The 21,519-nt window shown below is 40.8% G+C and overlaps 1 protein-coding gene across 1 annotated transcript in view; it reads right to left on the bottom strand.

The window, feature by feature from the left end:
* The window catches only part of LOC111871392 (organic solute transporter alpha-like protein), a 47,812-nt gene that overhangs the window by 15,110 nt on the left and 11,183 nt on the right, over positions 1–21,519 (bottom strand). Inside the window, exon 2 of the mRNA XM_023864482.2 lies at positions 1,453–1,604. Within this exon, the coding sequence (XP_023720250.1) occupies positions 1,453–1,604 (152 nt within the window). The remainder of the gene's footprint in view (positions 1–1,452; positions 1,605–21,519) is intronic.

The raw sequence follows: 21,519 nt of genomic DNA, 5'->3' as shown, positions 1-21,519 counted from the left end.
GTTCCCTGATAAATGAAACTACCTCATTCTTTGATTAGGTTCTTTCATGAGCATATGAAATTAATTCACATCAGCAAATTCCTTATTGCTATGAATCTGAAGGTTCAGCAATATCACACAAAAAACTCCCTCAACCAGTTCGGTTCAGTTCAGTCCAAATGATCCAAATATTTCTCTAAAATCCATTTCTTAGTATCTGAAGGTTCAGCAATATCACACAAAACCTCCCTCAACCAGTTCATTTCAGTCCAGTCCAGTCCAAATGATCCCAATATTTCTCTAAAATCCATTTCTTAATATTTGAGGTTTAACGTTTTCATGGCAGTGATTGTTAAAGCTATTATGTAATACTGAATAACTTGGTAGATATGTACCAATATTTAGGAGGAATCTGCTGCCTTAATCTTCAGGTTTGACTCAAAGATAGAGGCAACAGGTTCCTCCAAGACATTGGTACCAACCTGCCATACTACATGGTGTGTCAACCCAAATGGCAGTAATCTTTGTTTTACCATTATCCTCCTACCTGAGCTCAGGTTTCCCTAGCAGCTTCTTTTCTTGAGGTTCTGTAACCAGTATTTTGTATGCATTTCTTATGTTCCCCATGAGAAGCTTTTCAATTTGTGCTCATTTAACATTGAGGAGCCAAAATAGCTCAATCAGTACAGCGTCTGGCAAAAGCCAGGACAGCTGGGGTTGATTCCCAGCATAGGCAAGAGATTTTTATTCATTCCACAGCATTTAGACTGGGTCTGGGGTCCACTTAGCATCCTATAACAAATGCATACTGGATGCTCTTTCCCTGTGGGTAATGCCGACAGGAGGTGAAACTGACCACTCACCTCCATCTAGTGCTGATGTCAAGGGAGATCAAGACAACAAGGAAAAATACAGAAATTCCGTATTGAAATAGACATTTTTTGAGACCTCAGCACAAATGAAATGAGAGTATTAGAATAACTCTTTGTAATGCAAGTTTTGAATGTTCAAAACAGATTGAAGTACATTTTTCATGTCCACCTTAGACACCAAAGTGATTTTTAGCTCACTTTTCTCAAATTGAAAGAAAAGGAAGTTTATGGGATCACTTTGTTTGCTGTGAGGTTCTCTAAGTAAAGTTAAACTTTCCCTCCAGTGCATGCTATATGTATCACACTTATAATNAGCCAAAACGAAGAACACACGGTGCCTAAACCCAGAAGCCGACTTTCTTCATTGTCATCGCCGTGAAAACCTCAAAACTTACATAGAACTGTGTAATCTTCACATTTCTCTTTTGTTGCTTCATAATTCGTTGGTCCAGGTATCCTATCAGGATTTAGTTCACAGACATTCTTAATCTATATGCTTTCCTCAGAGTAAACATGACATGTACTACGTATTATGTAATGAAGGAAACTGTTGCATTGAGATTACAGAGGTTTTATATGTGAAGTGATTCATGTAACTCACTGGGTAAACACTCAGCACAAAAGCAGAATGTGTCTTGACTAGGGGAGACGCATTCTTCATGATGTGCCACAGCGTGTCTGCATACATCAGCAATATGAAGAGCACGGAAGCACCACCCACTGTAAATAGCGTGATGCCCAGAACATTGATTGCTGTAACAGGCAAACCATCTGCCATTATNAGTAATTCTTTTGTATAGGGTTCTCACAATGTTTTCTTTTCAAACAGAACATTTCCATTTTTATCTTTAAAACCAGAATATTTGATAAATAAGGACATGATAAAAAATAATAAAAGCAACAAATCAACAACACATTATATATTAAACACTGAGAAATTTAATCATACAAAAATGCGCTCAAAATTATTAAATTAGGAACACAGCACTTAAAAGAATTCATACAAAAATTAAATTTTGGTCTTACGCCACGAAAGTCTTCCCAGATTCACCTGGATATTTATCAGATTTGCGAACCTGTTCCAGAAACACTTTTCTTTTGATATTTGGGAAAAGATCTCTGAACAAGATAAATCTTTAAAGGAGGTCTTCCCAGTGGTTAAGGCTTTCTGGATTTTTTCAGTTGACCTGATCCTTCCAGCCGCACGGGGCCCTGGGGTTTACTCAGCCTCTAACAGAAATGAGTACCAGGAATTAATTAAATAATTTTCCTGGGGAGTAAAGTGCGCCCGGCGCGTAAGGCTGACAACCTTACCGCCATCTTTGAGCCGATTGTCTAGATAATGTGCGATCCTCAACATCTCACAACCCTATGGGCCTTCACGGCCTGTTACAGGGATAGCTTTACTTTTTACCCTTACTTTCCTCTTGAATCTGGTTTTGATTTGTTATCATCGTTCCCAAAAATCTGAACTGTGTCACATTTTCAAAACACTTTCATATCGTTATGTCATGATTTTGCCCTGAATTTTGGTGACGAGAGAACAACATATACTTAGTTTTTTGTGTTTACTTCTAGACCAACCTCGTTACTTCCGTCAATTGAAGTTCGTATTTTTTTTATGGTATCTATGTTATCGCCCAGTAGATTCACATCATCGGTATTGACCAACAGCTGATGTATCCCGTTTAATTTCAGTCCCACCTGGTTTCCCTGGACCTTCCTGGCATATTCTAAAGCAAAGTTGAAAAGGAGTGGCGATAGAGCATCTCCTTGTTTTAGACCATTCTGGATAGGAAATTTATCAGACAAATGCTTACTACACGGACTTTATTATACGTTTCGTTTAAACACATTTTAAATTTTATCAAACAAATGCTTACTACACGGACTTTATTATAAGTTTCGTTTAAACACATTTTAAATTTGAAATAAATTCGGGACTGTAGGATATTATATGAATAAATGTGACTGTCCCAGGAAAAACAGGACGAATGGGAACCCTATTTTGGTAAGAAATAAAAGAGGAAATTGCATTGCCTCACCTTCGTCTTCCAGCGAAATTTGTATTACAATTGAAGTCTTCGGAAAAGTTCACAACCTCACCATGTGGTGCGCTATATTACTATACGAGCCTATCTCCACCCTGGGGAATCCTTTTGAACTAAATATGTTAGATTGATACTAGTCGAATTAGTGATCGATTGTGGCCCAGCATGTTGATCGAAAGAAAAACCGACTATGTTGCGGCTTATCATTATTTCATGTTGCTCTCAGACGGGTATGTATTTTATGCAATTTGAACTTGGCACGTGATCTTAACTCGAAAGAAACGCGGAACAGTTTCTACGCTGGCGTGAATTATCAATCAGGTTGCCTGACAGGGCATGGTAACGTGTGACGGAGGGAGAAATTTATATTGTATTTGGATTGTTTATGCTCGTGGACAAACCTGTTTCAGTGCCGAATTACAACCAGTCGATGATAGGGGTCGATTTGAAGGACCAGCTGCTTCATTCTTATTTGATTGAAAGAAAGCGAATGAATAAATGATATACAGTATGAAGCAGTTTCGTAGGCTCTTGAATACCTCAATTCTGAATGCGATGATAATATACAGGAATAACACCGGGAAAGGAACTGATCAGTTGTCATTCAAAATTCAGTTAGTTAAGGAGACTGTTTGTGAAGTATGCTATTAGTGTAGAACATAAAATGCCGGGTCGACATTCCTCAGACAACACAGTGCCCCATTTAACGGAAAGGCATTCTATAAGCAAGATTGTACCAAATGAGAAGAAATCAAGACCACAGAGACCGAAAGAGACTGTGTTGTGTGTCAGAAGCGCGGAAGAGGAAGGAAGGAAGGTGTGAAGTAGGACTCCCGCGTGGAATGTTTTCGCGACTATCACACCAAGCTCAGTTTCTAAGGTAGTACAATAAAATAATTCATAATGTTTATAAGTTTACTGTAAATATAATTTTAAAACAGTATAGATTAATATTTTGATTCTGTACACTTTTCTGAACGTAATTTGAAAATTAGAAAAAAGAAATAATTCCAGTTTTTCCCGATCTATTACAGTTTAAGTGAAATACTGCATTTTCGGTTTCAAATGTTGAAACATTTTCCGTCCTCAGGAGTGAGTAGGAATTCAATGCAAAGTTCTGAAGAACGGAACCCAATTCATATCTTCATTATTCCATAAGTTTCATTTTAACATCGACTGTCCAAGTAACCAACATTTATCTCATAAAGCATTTAGCGCTACATTCTTTGTATTATGAGCATATGCGTTTCAGCCCTACACGAGTAATTGTCATTTCACATGAATTGTCATGTTTACAGTTGAAATGTTACGACTAACACTTTGGTAGCACGGTCCAATAGTATACAGTGGACCTCTCTTACGATAATGCGTTCCATGCCGAAAAAAATACTAAAAAAAAATAAGTATAACGTTTATTCAAAGAAAATTATATATACATTGTTAAGGAGCGTGAATCATCTTCATCTTTTCTTCTATGCTGAATGAACCAACATGGAATGCGAATTCGATTTGCAGAAAAAAAAATCGAAATAATTAGTTTATTATTTATGATAAATATCTAATCTTTTTTTACTAGAAAGCTGTCTAGAGACATGTGTTTTTGCCGACCCTTCAAAATTTGGTGAAAATGCGACACAGCATTATCATTAAATAAATTTGTAGCGCGTATAGCCACTGCCTTATTAGGGTGATGCTTCTCAATGTATGATGCAACTGTTTCCCATGATTTCAGCATTTCTCTTATTGTCCAGAAGATTGTTGTTTTGCTGTTACCTCCTCCACAAGTTCTTGCTGTGAAACACACTGCAACTCCAAATCGTTGATGCAGACCGATTGTATGTGCGCGCTAGATCAGTCAGGCTCACACCTCGTTCTCGCTTTTCAGTGATTTTACTTTTCATTTGTACGGTTATTTTTATTCTCTTATGGCTGTCTTTTTGCGGCTTTTTCATCGAGGACATTTTTGCAAGGGCTATTAAACTTTGCACAAAAAAAAATGTCTGAACACAAGCTTGGAAAAATGTGTGATCACAAGCGACACTAAGGTGCTAGCGGAACGAGTGCTAAACAGAGACTGATGTAGCAAGCGCACAATCCGGGACTTCCCCTCTCGTCACTCGTTATGCGAAACGTCTCTCGTTAAGCGAGTCGTTTTTTTCCTACAATTTGTTTTGCTCGTTATGCGAATTACTCGTTACGAGAGGTGCTCGTTAAGCGAGGTTCCACTGCATATTTATTAATACCAAATTCCGCCACTGGACATAATCCCAAGCAAGTTTTAGCCACAACCCAGCCCCATAACCTCTTTCACAGACATTAATTTTAACATTCCTATTATCCGTCCACCTCCAATTCTTTTAAAGACGTATTTCATCCATACTCTGCATGTGTTCCTCATTTCCTCCACCCTAGCCACGTGTGCAGCTTATCGTATCCTCTAAGATTTTGTTGTTAAATTTTTACAACAGTAATTAATTCAGTCCTCAGACTACTAAAGAGGCGTAGTGTGAACAATAATTAAAGCAAGCTGTGCCAATTTTAACCAATTATTCATACATAAGAAGTGATACAGCAGTCTTCAGAATTTCGTGCAACCAGGTGTTTGCTTGAAATTGATACAGAATTACAAATAGCGTTGCTACGTGTATGTTGCTCATTTTCGGCCGTTGAAAGTCTCTGTGCACCCCACGGCTAAAGTACTAATGCGGAAATTGTTGATTAGTTACAGTTACAGCTTCAGGTGTATGATGGTATAATAATTTTTTAAAGAAATATACCATGGTTCATGAAAATCGGCAGGAAAGTTATGCAACTGTGGACGTTACATTTTTAAAATTCGTGTTCCCTTCTCAGCGTCGTCAAAACAATTCCAGTGTTTGAGGTTGGAACTGTAGTAATGCCATGCACTAGGCCCGCAGTACACAGCACCAAAGCTATATATGATAAAACAAAATATGTTCTTGAACACCACGTATAAACGTGTGTATGGGGATATAAGTACAGCACCACGCACTGTTAACCTCAGCACGGGATAGAAGCGAATGGTGAGCTTTACAATCCAGCCGCTTTAACCCTGGGCAAGGTGCTCAAGGAACTGATTGAATATAGGACAGGAGACAAAAGAGCTGGTCTGCACTTGGTAGAACGGAAAATAAAAATTCTTCTCCGATTGGAAATGCAACCTCTGCTGCCCAGGGCAGATGCAGTCGTGTCGGTTTTATACGGTATTGCATAAAGATAAATCATTAAATGTCCCCCCCCCAAAGAAAATCGAAACTCTGTTGTCTTAGTCCGCAAGCGAACTATACCGAACGCTCTACCGCCTCTTGTCGGCGAGGTTAGTCCCAACTTTTTGCCGATACAGGGTGTCGCATGGTCAGCGCAACGAATCCCCACGGCCGTTAATTTCGGTTTTCTAGACGGAAGCCGCTATTTGCTTGAAATAGCTCCTCAATTATTCTCACGAGACTGAGTGGACCCGGTTCCAGACCCACTACTTCTCAGAAAATCTTGTAACGCCAGGAATTGAACCCGGAACCTCTGGATCTGTAGCCAGGAATCCTGACCACAAGATCTGAGACGACTCTTAATGTCATTTTCATTTTAAATTGAAAATAATAATTTGGCTATGTGGGAAATATTTCTTATGACAAATTATATTTATTTGTTTGCTTGTTTAACGACGCTGTGCGAGTTTAAATGGTGTTGGTCTATAGCGTAAAGTGAGAAATGACTGGTTTGATATGAATTGGTGAGAATGTGGAGGGAAGCGGTGTTATCCCAATAATCATAATCCCTTAGTACATGCTTGGAGAAGTCATGGAACACCGTGAGAATCAATAGGTAAGGTAGCTGGTATCCTAATCGAAATTCGATCCGGGAAGATTCAAAATACGAATTATATTGACGATAGTTTATTAATTATTTTTTATACACATAACTTGGCCTGTTTAAGGAGTATGAACACGTACGTGGTCTCACAATGAAGTTCGCGAACTCAACGCGGTAAAAGTGTTACATACCTCACTGCTGAATATCACTGTGGTCGCCTACAAAGTACAGGGTGGGGCGCACAAACTTCCTTTTTTGAAGGCGAATAAAAGAAAAATTATTGCTGATAGACAAAATTTATGTTTTGCTAATGAAAGAACATACTTTAAAGTTTTAAATCATGTAGTTTTAAACAAAATATCTTGAAGGTGGTGGCCACCGTTCTCTATGTACTGATGCAACCGTTTTCTGAAGTTCTCCTCTGCACGTTCCCACATGTGCACCGGAATTTGGGCTACTTCCTGCCGAATAAAATTCTTCAGCTGAAGCAGGTTTGTGGGGCGATGTTTAAAAATCTCTACCTTGAGGTATCTCCATAAAAAATCACAGGGCGTTAGATCAGGTGAGTGCGCTGCCCACAGGATGTCACCTCGAAGCGAGACGAGCAGTCCGAAGAACTTTGCCCTCAAAACTGTCATCGAAGCTCGGGCTGCGTGGGCCGTGGCACCATCCTGTTGGGACCAGACATTTCCTAGATGCATTTCTTAAAGAGCTTGTTCGAAAAATATCTCGAAATCGACTGTCGAACTGCCTCCACATTTTCTGGCGTCGTAACCGTCCGTTGTCGTCCTGATGATTTTTTCACCACACTTCCGGTTGTCCTAAAGTTCTCTACCCACAAAACAATCGATTTCCGGTCGGAAACCGGACCTCTGGGCTTAATTCCGAAGTGAGTACGGAACGTACGCTGCACCGCCATGTAGGAATGGTTGTTCGAAAAATAGGCTTCGACAGCAAACGCACGCTGCTCACTCGTCCACCTCATGTTTCCTACTGTGGGGTATTGGACAGAAACTTCCGCGACTGCTGCGTTCGCCGAGCCTATCCCCACTTTTCTGCGACCTCCCCCCCCCCCTTCACAATGCGTCTTCATAAAAAGGAAGTTTCTGCGCCCCACCCTGTACTACCCTCGGGAAGCTATGCACCGATAACAGCGCCTAGTCCACTCTTCAAAATATTTTTGGAACTAGTTTTGTGGAATGGCCTTCAGAGCCGCCGTCATATTACTCCTGATGTCATCAATGTCATCAAAATGCAGTCCTTTCAATATTTCCTTTATCTTCGGGGACAAAATAATTCTTGGATGCTAGATCCGGCGAATATGGAGGGTGTTCCACAACAGTTATTTGTTTACTAACTAAAATCTCCATCACAGACAGTGCTGTGTGAGGAGGTGAATTGTCGTGATGCAAGATCCATGATTTGTTGGCAAAAAGTTCGGGTCGTTTCCGTCTAAATTTTTCACGTATCCTTTTCAGTACTTCCAAAATAGTAAACTTGATTGACTGTTTGACGAGTTGGTACAACCTCGTAATGAACAATCCATCTAATATAAAAAATTTAGCGAGTTCGCTAACTTATTTTCAAGTTTCAAGAAATAGTTTTTCCTGTTGGTTGAATCGTAGCTATGACAAGTCAACGGATTAAACTTCTGTGGTTAAGTATTCTGAGATAAGGAGGTGTCCAGGGCTTGAATGTCGGTGCATAAGGCTACTATGTTGCCAGACGCCTTGCTCGATTTTCCTCAGTCCATTTGGGCAAATCTTGGTATCGGACATCAATAAATATTTCTATTTAATTACAGTTTATTTAACAGTACAAGATCTCACAATACAGAGTGTTCCATTAAAACCTCCCACATTTTATCAGATCTTAGAACAGAAAGTATGAATGGTAGGAAAATGAAGCTATAGGAAATACAAGAACAACTCAAAAACTTTTAGTTGACACGCTAATAAACCTCTACATATGCATCATTGGTAGCACGAACAATATCCGAACTGTATTCAGTTTCTTGCCACGTTTTTCCCAACATGTCCATTGGTACAGTAGCAATCGTTTCACGGATACGGGCTCGTAAATCTGGGAGGTCATTCACTGGAGGCACAATCACACGGTCCTTCACGTAACCCCAGAGGAAGAACTCGAGCGGAGTGAGGTCCGGTGAACGTGGTGGCCACCGAATTGGTCCGCCACGTCCAATCCAGCGATCTTGGAAGGTGGCATTGAGGGACCTCCGAACATCCAGACCCCAATGTGGGGCGGCTCCATCTTGTTGGAAGATTATGTTAGGCTGCAGATCGGTTACCTGGGGATACAGGAACTGTTCTAATATGTCAAGGTATGCGCGGCCAGATACTGTAGCTTCACCGAAGAAAAACGGAAATAAAATTCTTTGAGTTCTTCTTTCATCTAGTGTTAATTATAATCCATAATTTATCAAAATTTGTTCGCAGTGATTAATTAAAATGTGGGAGGTTTGAACGGAACACACTGTATTCATCAACGAGTAATAAAATGAGCAGTGATTAATGAATAAGAAAGGATATGGAAGGAAATGGTCATGATATAATTAAAGATGCTATTGCTGCCTTTGACAATCACAGTAGCCGCGCGGTATAAGGCATGAACTACCTTCGTCCACTCAAACACTGGGATCGTGTGTTAGAATCCTCCTCTAGGCATGGATGTTTGTTTGCTTTTATTTTGTGTTTGTGTTGTCCTGTGTAGGTGGGGGCTTTGTGGAAGCTGATTCGCAGCCCAAGAAGCCCTACCGACTGTCGTTATAATTAAGAAACTGTAAGACAGAGTCAAAGGTTCGTCATAGACTGCAGTGCCCACAGATTATTATTATTGTTATTATTATTCCGGCCTTTTCCTTGAGGTGATTAGGAAAATCACGCGTAAACTCACTGATGACAACGGATCTCCAGACTGAGACTTAAACGATGTACCTCAAGAAGTAGAAGCAAGGGTCATAACGATTCAACAGCGAAGTTCGTCTCCAAATTGAAGCAGGATAAGATCGCTTCCTTCCAGCCCCTTGCAAAATAACAATCCACAATCAACTTTATGCTGCAAGACTTGTGCAGTTATGAAGGAGTAGTCCTATTTCAATTAACCAAGGAGTAAAATTCTTCGACAGCCATGGTCCAGTTACGGGACTAATAAGTAATCGTCCAGCCGTCGAGGAATATGGAGACGAAAAAGTTAGTCGTATTCTGTCTTTTTTATTGTTATTCTTAGTAAGGTGAGACTGAGTCCACTTGGTACTGCTGCCACTACTGGCCTATTTAATAGCCCCAGATGTGGTGGTGATTGTGGAGCAATTGGTGGAATGAAGACTAGCAGGGGAAACTGATGTACTCGGATAAAACCTTCCCAACACCACTTTGTCCACCACAAATCCCAATGACCAGACCCGGGCTCGAATCCCTGCCGCCGCGGTGGGAAGTCAGGTTCCCGAACTGTCTCCGGCCTCAGCTACCACCTTCCTACAGCTACAGCTCTCAACAACTGAACCTCAGCGGTTATCTAACTCACTCAATTACCAACTAACTCACTCACTGAATCTACTAAATCCAATGACTTATCCTGCTTATAACATCCCGGCACGGGCCGCACAGGAAACATCGTCCCTCTGTTGCTGTTAATTGTTGTAGAAATATATCATAGTCAGAAATATGATTGTTGGCGGAACCGTTTTATAGTCGCTTATTCGCGGTCGTTGCCTGAAAACGGGTCTACATGCCACAATATTATGAAACCAAAAATAATACTGAATGAAGATTCATGAATCTCACAAGTTTTTGTTCATCGGAGGGCCAATGTGTGGTAGTTCTCTGTCGTCCTCACCCAGCACCCAGTTCTTATCACAGGACCGCTTCTGGCGTCTTTAGAAGATTTTTCACAGTGATGACCTGTCTCCAGATTACATAATCAACGGTTGGCTATATCATTTACATGTAGGGTGATTAACAAGTTATTATTCGGGATTAGGGCGCCAGAGGGAAGATACTCGAAGATATCTATGTTTGTGCCTCTTTCCTGTGGTGTATATATGGATGTTAGAATGCTTAACTCGGGTGAAGCACATTACTCGTATTCGATTTCAGTGGTGTGTTTTGGACTGCCTCTGTGGTCTAGTGGTCACAGTTCCAGGCGACAGATCCAGAGTTCCGGGTTCGATTCCCGGCGCTACCAGGTTTTCTGAGAAGTAGTGGGTCTGGAACGGGGTCCACTGAGCCTCGTGAGGATAATTGAGGAGCTACTTGAATGGAAATGCGGTTCCGGTCTAGAGTATCGAAATTAACGACCGTGGGGATCCGTTGCGCTGACCACGCGACACCCTCTATCCGCTAAGTTGGCACTAACTTCGTTGACAAGCGGCGGTCGCTCGGTCGGTATAGTTCACTTGCGGACTAAAACCACGGAGATTGTTTCGTTTATGGTGTGTTTTGAGCTGCAGTGGCATTGAGTAGTGATATATTTGTTTGCGAACACCTTCATTCTGTTCCTTAGTTTAAGTTAACTGAAGAAGATGACAGGCATTATTTCATATGTAAGCCAGATTTTGTACTCGTACAAAAATCATACACAGGCCAAACACTTTGCCTTCTCGAGGGTGAGGAACAAATTTTCATTTCCTCAGTTCAATTTCCAGTTTCTTTATGAACTCTTGTGTTCAATGTTTGTAACCTAATTGCATGACCTTAATATTAGCTTTCTATTGATATTATTTAACACTCTTGACACAGACAACAGAAAGAGTGTCCTTTATCTGAGACAAATTTCTGTCACGTATGACTCTGGAATTTGGCATCCTCATTCCAAGTACTATTTTCTAACACGTGTGTTGGCAGTCGCTGAATTGTTGACATTCGAGGAGCGTGGGTGGATATTCAGCAAACATTTGCGGCGTCTGCATTCTGAAGGTTCCTGGATCTAACTCTGGGTTCGTACTTTGGTTTCCACTAACTGGGATTTCAGTGATTTAGATTACCGTCGTCCAATCCGTAGAATTTTTTAATAAGATGCCTAAATCATTTTCAGAAATTAGAAGGTTAAACTTACTGGATTTCAACACTGTGAATAACGACCTGCATATCAGTAAAGAAAGTAAGAACTAATTGCTATGGATTTCGGAGAATAAAATATTTTTGATCACACGGAATTACGCGACATGGAGGCACAGTATCTAGGAGAAGATTAATAATAAAAAATAGGCACGCGGTAATGTAGTTGGTTAAGGCACTATTCTACAAGCCGGAGGTTCGCGGGATCGAACCCCGATGAGATGGATTTTTTTTTTTTTTCAATTTACCAAATCCTTCTAGCCGCCCTATGGCCCTGGGGTCGACTCAGCCTCTAGCAGAAATGAGTACCAGGAATCTTCCTGGCGGTCAAGGGCGACCGAAGCGTAAGTAAAAGTAAAGCTATCCATGTAAGAGGCCGTGAAGGCCCATAAGGTTGTGAGTCGTTGAGGGTCTCACATTAGTTATTGGGCGTAAGGAACTGGAAGAGAGCAGCTCAGGATAGAGAGGAATGGAGGGGCTTGATATGGGAGGCCAAGGCCCGACATCGGGCTGTTGCGCCATAGAAGAAGAAGAAGAAGAGGGTCTCACATTATTTAGACAATCGGCTGAAAGATGGCGGTAAGGTTGTTAGCGCGACCGACGCGTAGGGCTTGAAAACCTCACCGCCTTCTGTGAGCCTATTATCTATAAAATACGGGACCCTCGACGTCTCAAACGCTATGGGCCTCCACGGCCTGTTAAAGTGTTAGTTTTACCATTACCTTTTTATTCCTAATATTGGGTTCTCGTTTTAAAACAAATCATCCTTTATTATGCTGGTGTAACAGAACTGTCTTAGCCTGCCCAGCCTGAGAAATTACCCAACCAGCTTGTTAACTGAATAATCCTACTGTACATGAAAGTAATATGATGTTAGGCTAATTATGAATGGAGCTATAGAAACTAAAAGGCTATTGAGACACTTCACTTGAAACAGAAATATATTATTCATTTCCAAATGGCTGCTGGTATGCTGGTCACTGCAGATATTTGAGTTTTGACGGAGTTGTAAGGCCAAGGATGCAAAGAATGCAAAGGATGCCGACAAGACAGAGAAGAGAAATCACAGAAGTAGAAGAACCTGTACGAGGAAAAGACCATCACATACTGAAATCGCAAAAGCCTCGAAACATGGCTGTACGGTCCACTTGTAGAACAGGAGAACTCCAGCTTTTGAAAATCACAGGGTGCATTGCATTGAAGAGTTTTATATACAAAGAAACAAAACCCGTGAATTTAGTCCGAAAGCGAACTACATCGACCGAGCGACCGTCACTTGTCGGCGAAGTTTAGTGCCAACTTTTGCGGATAGAGGGTGTCGCGTGGTCAGCGCAACGAATCTACAAGACTATTAATTTCTGTTTTCTAGATCGGAGCCGCTATTTCCTTGAAATAGCTCCTCAATTATCATCACGAGACTGAATTTCATATGCACAAGAATAAAAAAGGGGAAATTAAGTGGAGTAACCATATTTTCTAAGTGTGTTTTATACCGTATTATATTGACACATGTATGAATGAATATAGACGTGGGTTGGATTGGTAATTAAATTTATTGATCGTAACTAGAACTAACTATGGCGCTGTCGCTAATTCACAGACTCTGCAGTTCACTACACCTATCTTGACCAGTCGCTGCCTGGTGACGAACTCAACAATGTCCTCTGCTTCCGTGCTCACGTTCTTACCGACTGCTAACTGTCTTACAACTAACATATTGCTCCAACTGATTAGCACCCATGTTGTTGGCCATCTCATACTAATCTCCTACTCTTCTCACTGCCGCCTCAAGACTGTCCTCTAATGACAGCTGACCCTCGTTATATGGCCTCTGCACGTACCGCACAAAGAACGCCCCCCAAACAGTTCTTCCATTGTTGCGTACGTGTCTGTTTCGGCCATTGCCTAGCAACGGCGGTTATTTACAGGGCCACTAAATAGCAACGGCTATTCTATAGCTGCTTATTTCGTTGTTGTTGTCTAGCAACGGATCTACGTTCCACAATATACTCCAGTGTCCTTCAAGTGTATTTTAGTTAAAATCCGATTGAGACAAATTTAGTCACACTGCAGATATCACAGCGCACATTGATATAATGTTTCGGATGTTTAAAATAAGAGTTCCAGATATTAATGAGATTTATACTTCATGTCATACATCAGTTTGTTATACGACGAGCCGTTGTAAGAAAATCAATATGATTTGCATTTGTGTTCAATGAAATACAAAGATTTGTGGACCGATAAGAACCAAGTTCACTCCAAAATTTAGTGTTTACTCCTAGTAAAAGGTAAAAAAAAAAGTTAAAGTTATCCCTGTAATAGGCCGTGAAGGCCTATGGGGTTGTGAGACGTCGAGACTCCCACATCCTCTAGGCAATCGGCTCACAGATGGCGGTAAGGTTGTCAGTCTTACGCGCCGGCCGCCCTTTACACCTCAGGAAGATATCTGGTACTCATTTCTGTTAGAGGCCAGATCATAGTGCAGCTGGAAGGATTAGGTAAATTGAAAAATCCACCTCATCGGGACACGAAGCCGCGACCTTCCGGCTTGTAGCATAGTGCCTCAACCAACTACACCGCCGCGTACCCCCAATTTACTCCTAGTATCAAAATTAATTTAATTTTGTTTAACAGCTCCGGAGATGAAATATACGGACATAAAGAGGAACGGACACAACCCCCCGACCCACATACGTGTTCAGTTGTTGTAGTTTTGGTGAAGGACGTCTAATTACAGCCAGTGATTTCTTTCTGTGGACAGAAAACATATCGGTATTCAGGTGTCCTTTCAACTTTTGAACCACTCGCTCAGTTTCACGAAGTCGCATATGAACGATATGCTCTTGGATCGATAATTGACCAGTTTCCGAGAATATACAGTATGCGCAAAAAAATTTCAGTACTGAAATGAAAAGACGTCCTGTTGATACCACTGTCTATTCATGTGAAGGCCCCTTGCACGACAGAACCTTCTCAAATACTGAAGAAACGGTCCGATCATCATGTCCCTGTAGAGTTATTGGGTGACGATAAGAGCATTTCCATCCTCATCCTCAATGAAATAGGGGCCTAATATACTGTGTGCTGAGACGGCACACCATATCGTCACACGTGTACTGTGTAGCGGTTTCTGGACGGTATCAGCTGGCCGCTCAAAACCAAGGAAGCGAGTTTTCTGGCGACCACTTCCGTATGAGCGGAAATAATACTCAACTATGAATACTTTTTCCTCCGTCGAGAGACCCATTTCCAACAACTGCACAACACATCTTCCTTTTCACTACTGGGAACACGTGCGGCTGGAGCTATGCCCCGTCGACAAACGCACATGCTCGTTCGAGATGCGCGAGTTTCAGTATTGAAATATTTTGGCGCATGCTGTATTTGATTTATATGAAAATACGGATAATTATGTATTTTAAAGAATTCATGGTACATACTCTTTTCCTACTTGTCTTACTCTTCAATCTTAAAATGGCGGCGTTGTGTTCCACTGAAACCCCTGTTGACTTTCACTGGAATACATGGTATTATATTCCAGAAGAAAGAGTTCTTCATAGCCATCTCTGCTAGAGTTTCAAGTCCAACATTGTAATTCATATTGTCAACGTGTTCACCAGTGGCTTTCGGAATAGCTAAGGAAATTCAGAATTCCACGGTTAAAATAATGCATATGGAAACTACATGAATTCCCGTAAGGAGTGTATCTTTCTAATTTTGTTCTACCCTAGTTTTGCATTGTTAAGTAACATGATTCTTGCTCTGACTTACAGGCTTGTGTCTGAAAACAACATTTTAAAGACGGTTAAGGTATTGCTGCATTGTTTTCAAAATCTGAACTAATAACATTTCTGCAGAAACTGCCAGATGATTCCTGTCACTTTTCATTTGATGCAGTAGTAAGCCTTATTGCTCTGATAGCTTATAGCTATAAGGTTTACACAGTTTTGTAGTCATAATCAGCGATATATCGCATTACAACGGCGACAGATCACAACTTTTGGATGAAAACATCCATATGTGATGTTAAAGATAAATGTATGTCTTACAAAATGTGTTGATTCGTATATTTAACAGGACTTATCTGAAAAAATTGTGACTTCCAGTTCTCACTTGTTGGAGAGCGTAACGTCGGACGTTGTTATACGTTCGTACGATTTAGAAAACATTATGCTCGTTAAATAAAATGCTGCCTAATAGAACAAAAGTTTTTGTATGCTATATAGGTTTGATAATTAGATCATTTAGAACAGCCGTGTCAAACATGCGGCCTACGGGCCGCATGCGGCCCCCATAGCCACAAAGTGCGGCCCCTCAACTTTTAGAGCTAATTGATATTAAAATCAATATTAAAATTTTAGTAGAAATATTTTTTGTAAAGACAATTTTCCAACAGACCAGAAGACAAGAAGTCTCACGCAGACATAAATTAGCAGGCTGCAAGAAATTCAATGTTTTGCTATTTCTAACATAATTTCTTGTGTAATCTCTCTTTTTACATATTGAAAAGCTGTTTGATACTTCTCAAAAATGGCATTCTCTTGCTTTTTAAAACTGTAAGATATGTGACTTTAGATAATTATATTGAAATTATTCCTAAATAATAAATAGAATTAAATTTCTTTGTATCAAAATCTAATGTATATTTCCATTTTGAAGTGCGGCCCTGGACTATTATTTATAGGGCTGAGGTGGCCCTCTGTACAAGTTGAGTTTGACATGCCTGATTTAGAGGCTAGACTCTCCTGCATAAAATGAATGAAGAAATTCAGCAAGAAGTGCAGGTATTCCACGCTCATGCTCTCTAGTAGTCTCTTGGGTAAAACAACCATATCGAAAATGTAAGCATTTCTGGCAATGAAGAAGGAAGCAGTAAGCTCCTGCTAAACACCCTGCTAAGTTCTCACAATTTCGACAAAGTAGAAAATTCCTTACGAAACACAAATACTAAACGATATAACGATAAAGTTATAAACTCTGCATGCTGGAGACAAAATGTTAAGGAAATCGGTGTTAGAATATGGTAAAGAGATAAGAACATGGCATAAATGAGAACGTTAGGACCTCAGTTCGCTATAAAGCAGACTGCTTTTACCTGTTCTCACGGTCTCTCGCTTGCAGAATTCTTATATTTTTTCTTCTACCCTGAAGATGGAGGCGATACGTTCCTCCGAAACGTCGGTTAACACCACATATACACGGTGCCAAATCCCAGAAGACTGCTTTCTTCATAGTCACCGCCGTGAAAGCCTCAAATCTTACATATGAAAACATGTATTATATACTATGAATATTACTTTGTTTCCTTCCAGGTGAATGACAGCAACTTAATATATGCCGCGACACTTTCCACCTTGATCCCACTAACATAATTATTCATAAATTGTACTCAGTTCTCGTGCGGTGTTAAATGATATCTGTAGTTCACGCAGCATCGTTCAATAAACAAGACTTCCACCTGTTGTACACAGTGTGACGAAGGTGAGTTTCACACCGACGGGCAGAATGGCGAATACAGCGGTTACTCACAGATGTCGTAACACGAAACACTTGAATGACGAAAAGTGAAAGCCTCGTCATCTTGGCTGTCGGCAGTTGTTAATGTTACAGCATCTGCTTCCGCCAGTGAAGGAAGAAATAAATAAAAAAAGACTATCTGGTCAAGATGCTGGAGAGAAAGTTGGGTTAGGCGAACACGGTAGTGTAATGAAACCATTTAGTTCAAACTGCTTGCACAAAGAGAAAGTTCCGATAAAGTAAAACGTGACAATTCGCTCTGACGTAAGAACTTGTAATATAATCCGGTCTTCGCGTCTGCTATTAAGGAAACAAACATTTAGAATCAATGTGTTTGGCAGTAAGCATATGCATCATGCGAATGGTTGGTTTCTGTACGGGACAAGCATTCGGAGCCAATTGTACATGACCCACATGAGGCCGTGTGAGCGTGTAGGGAGCCTGATGTAATGCTGAACAGAGTATCATCGAATGTATTAAACGTCATCCCTCCAACGGAACAGCGAAACTAGCAATAGTGTCGCAAAATGCATAAGGAGCCATGTTTACTTAAGTAAACTTACGTTTAAAAGTCCCACAAGTAATGTTACAGCAGAAACAGGGTTCTCTCTTATACCGAAAAAACTCATTTGTTGGATAGAACCTAACGTGTTGTGAAATATGGTAGCATATATTCTGTATTAAGTGAATAGAACAGGGCATAATTCAGCCAAACATTCAGAACACAATATTATGTCAGGAAGGTACATAAATATCATCTATTGGTTAAAATCGAATCTGAGCTGAAATATGTAAATTCTTATTTTTATTCAACGACAAAAGAAATGTGACAGACAAATAGCATGAAAATCAAACTGCTATGTGAACTATTTGACGTGCACCGACGTTTCTTGTGTGTTCAGACAACGTGCAGTCTAATCACATGTAACATTCCCTATTCATAGTTAGTCGAGACCAAAGTACTAAATAACATTTCTATGGAAACCAATTTGCATATGTGGTATACCTCTGTTAACACGATACAATTCTAATCACCCTACTAATCTAAAGATAATGAAACCTGCGGTTGTTCTTTAACCCCGATTATGGCCTTCTGTTATGAATACTGTAGCCGTCCGCCGACTTACAGTTGCCACGACTGTCGCTCGAGCTTGAGTTCTTAATCACAGGATACGGGTGCTTCGGAGATGGGAGTGGAACACACTTCGGGGTAAATAAATCCGGGGGGGGGCTCCAGAACACACCGTGGATTGCAGTTTTAATTTATAATTTCATTAATGATGAATATTTACATTATTCTCCTAGCTAGCCGCTCCGTCCGCCGACTAGCTACCACTACTCTTAAACACTTCTCTCCTCTCTATCTACCTTCCAACCACTGTCCTCCTCCGCTCCCTATAGCCGACCCCCCTTCTGTTCAAGTCCCCAAGTTGGCATCAGAAAAACACGAAAATAACAAGAGAAAACCAAGGGTCGAGCCCGACATCTGGCCTACATTCGTATTTTTCGAGATGCCCATAAACCTCTGTAGGTCTTCAAGGAATCCAAGACCCCTCCTGGCCGGTCTCGCACACGGCCAGTTCATGGGTTTATGATATACTGGGAGTAAACAGGCGGCGTTAGGGACAATAGCGGTACCCTTAGCCTAAGGAGGACAATAGCGGAATTACAACTAGAAGGTCCCGGGATGGTATCTCGCCGATGGAGCGTCTCTCACGGTATCAGACAATGCATACGTAGTTCATACCCTTAATTATATAATTTTGACGAGGGACGTACGGTTACAATACATTTCACGACCTTCGACGTAAAACTTTTCTAGTCGTCATCACTTAATCTCTATTTGGGGCATATTCGTTTAAAATAACAATGTCACTCCAACGACTGCTCAGTAGGCTTATTATACTCGTACACGATACTCTTAATAATGTTGACCTTGGTCATGACTGATACGTGCATGTCATTGTTTACGAAAATTCAGTCCCTACGTGATAATTATCACTATCACTTCCACAGAAAATCTTGATTGTCTGCGGGTCTAGAAACACCTTTTCCCTGTACTCCCACTAAAATACTTCACTAATTCCCTTGCTATTGTTGTCAGTGAACTTGACATACAGAGATTACTAGCATTCAAAATTACAGCTCCCATGTACGTTTTCTCCTCCTTATGGCTTACAAAATATCCGCCAAGGTCCGAGGCCCTGTGCAGCGTTTCGTAATATGCTTTATGCATGAAAATGTCAACACAGAATACCAAAGTCGTGGCTTTAGTGGACAAGGAAACAAGAGAAAGAAAAACTAATCCAAATACTGCCATATCAAAACAAGTAAACATTTTCACGATTTCCAGCAACACAGAATACGTACAGACACTGGAACTCTAAGCAAAATTCTTATACCACATTTCGTCCAAAGTATATCACTTTTAAATTATATAAAACCGAGCGACCGCCGCTTGTCGGCGAAGTTAATACCAACTTTAGCGGATAAAGGGTTTCGCGTGGTCAGGACGACGAATCCCCACCGCCGTTAATTTCGGTTCTCTAGACCGGAGCCGCTATTTCCTTGAACTAGCTCCTCAGTTATCCTCACGAGGCTGAGTGGACCCCGTTCCAGACCCACTGCTTCCCATAAAATCTGCTAGCGCCGGGAACCCGGACCTCTGGATCTGTAGCCAGGAACGCTGACCACTAGACCACAGAGGCGGTCATGTAGAACTATACAACGAAACAAAAATATAGTGCAGGCTTCAGGGCTGAAATATTTACGTTAAAAGCTGGGATATGTTCGTTTCGTCTTCAAAACAAGTGGAAAAGTTAGAAGACCTGGATTCCTTGAAAGAAAAATATTTCACGTAGTTGACTTTAATATGTCGCCCGAATGGAATACCACAGACCAAGAGGAAGAGGACGGCTTTGGGGCCCTCTTGAGGTGAGTATGCGTTTGAAGAGTATTCGATTGAGAAGTCACTTCTCTTAATGTTCGGCTCTTGCCGATCACAGTGTCCGCGAAGGCATAAAATGTCTCCGCCCACTCGAACTCTGGGATCGTGGGTTCGAATCCCACTCAAGGAATGGATGTCTGTGTTTATTTTGTGTTTGTGCTAGGTAGCGACCTTGCGACGGACTGATCCCCGTCCCAGGAGTTCTACCAACTGTCTTAGATTAAGAAACTGAAGCAAAACGAAGCGTTTCACAGATTCCTTGTGCTCCACCACGCGGGAGCAACAGAAGAAGAGGAAAAAGAAGAAGAAATGTTCGGCTCTGTCAGCCATGTGTGCTGCCAAATAACATATCAGAGCAAGGCAACGAACGTGGTTTATCGCCATCCACAAAGGAACACAAGCAAGTTCGCTTTGATGCACCGCTCTGAAAGCGAACCCAGGCGAAAGCGAATGAACGCATTCGTTCGCTTTCTTTTCGCCGTACGGCCTTGATGAATTCGGTCGGTCGTTGACATTTCTTCAGCTGGACAATCGCAATGCCGAATCGCGAGCGAACCGAAGGGCGCTTCGACTTGAAGTCGACAACAAACCTACAACAGGAATTAGAGATTTGATATCTTGTAAGGGGATACATCATAAATGCATCTACATTTATTTTTGCGCGAAATATTTTTTACACATATTTATATTGTACCCTTCTGTGATGCGATGGCATGTAGTCTCAGAGGTAGTTCTCACCTGCATTGATATCATGTAGACTTCATGTTATCATATTCTAAGCAGGCACTATCTAAATTTTCAAAGCCGCAAAAACAGTTCATTTAATTTTTAATATATTAGATTAACAGTTACAAATATGGATAAGCTGAAGGCCTAAAATGTCACTGGAAGAAGATCAGAACTTATTCTTTATAACGTCCATTTTTAGAAAAGCTTTCGCTTACGTAATTACAATAAAATATTATTATCTTCTTACTAACACGAAAAACAAGCTGGGGATATTCCTTTAGCATACAGGATTTATAGATTATGTTACACGTATGTTCATGACATCAATGAGAGGCCTATTCTTTTTCAAGTCATTCTTGGACTGAAAGCGAATTATCTGCATGTTCTCTCAACACTGACAGGAAATGGAAAGGAAATGATTTTGTTGTTTCAGAATGATTTATATATAATTCAAAATACTTTGAACCTATTTCAGCAAACCTGCCATTTTGTTGCGTTACTTCTCACACTGTTCC

Source organism: Cryptotermes secundus, unplaced genomic scaffold (genome assembly GCF_002891405.2).
Source record: "Cryptotermes secundus unplaced genomic scaffold, Csec_1.0 scaffold194, whole genome shotgun sequence".
Taxonomy (NCBI): domain Eukaryota; kingdom Metazoa; phylum Arthropoda; class Insecta; order Blattodea; family Kalotermitidae; genus Cryptotermes; species Cryptotermes secundus.
The sequence above is the reverse complement of the archived record's forward strand: the minus strand, read 5'-3'. Positions and strand labels throughout refer to the sequence as shown.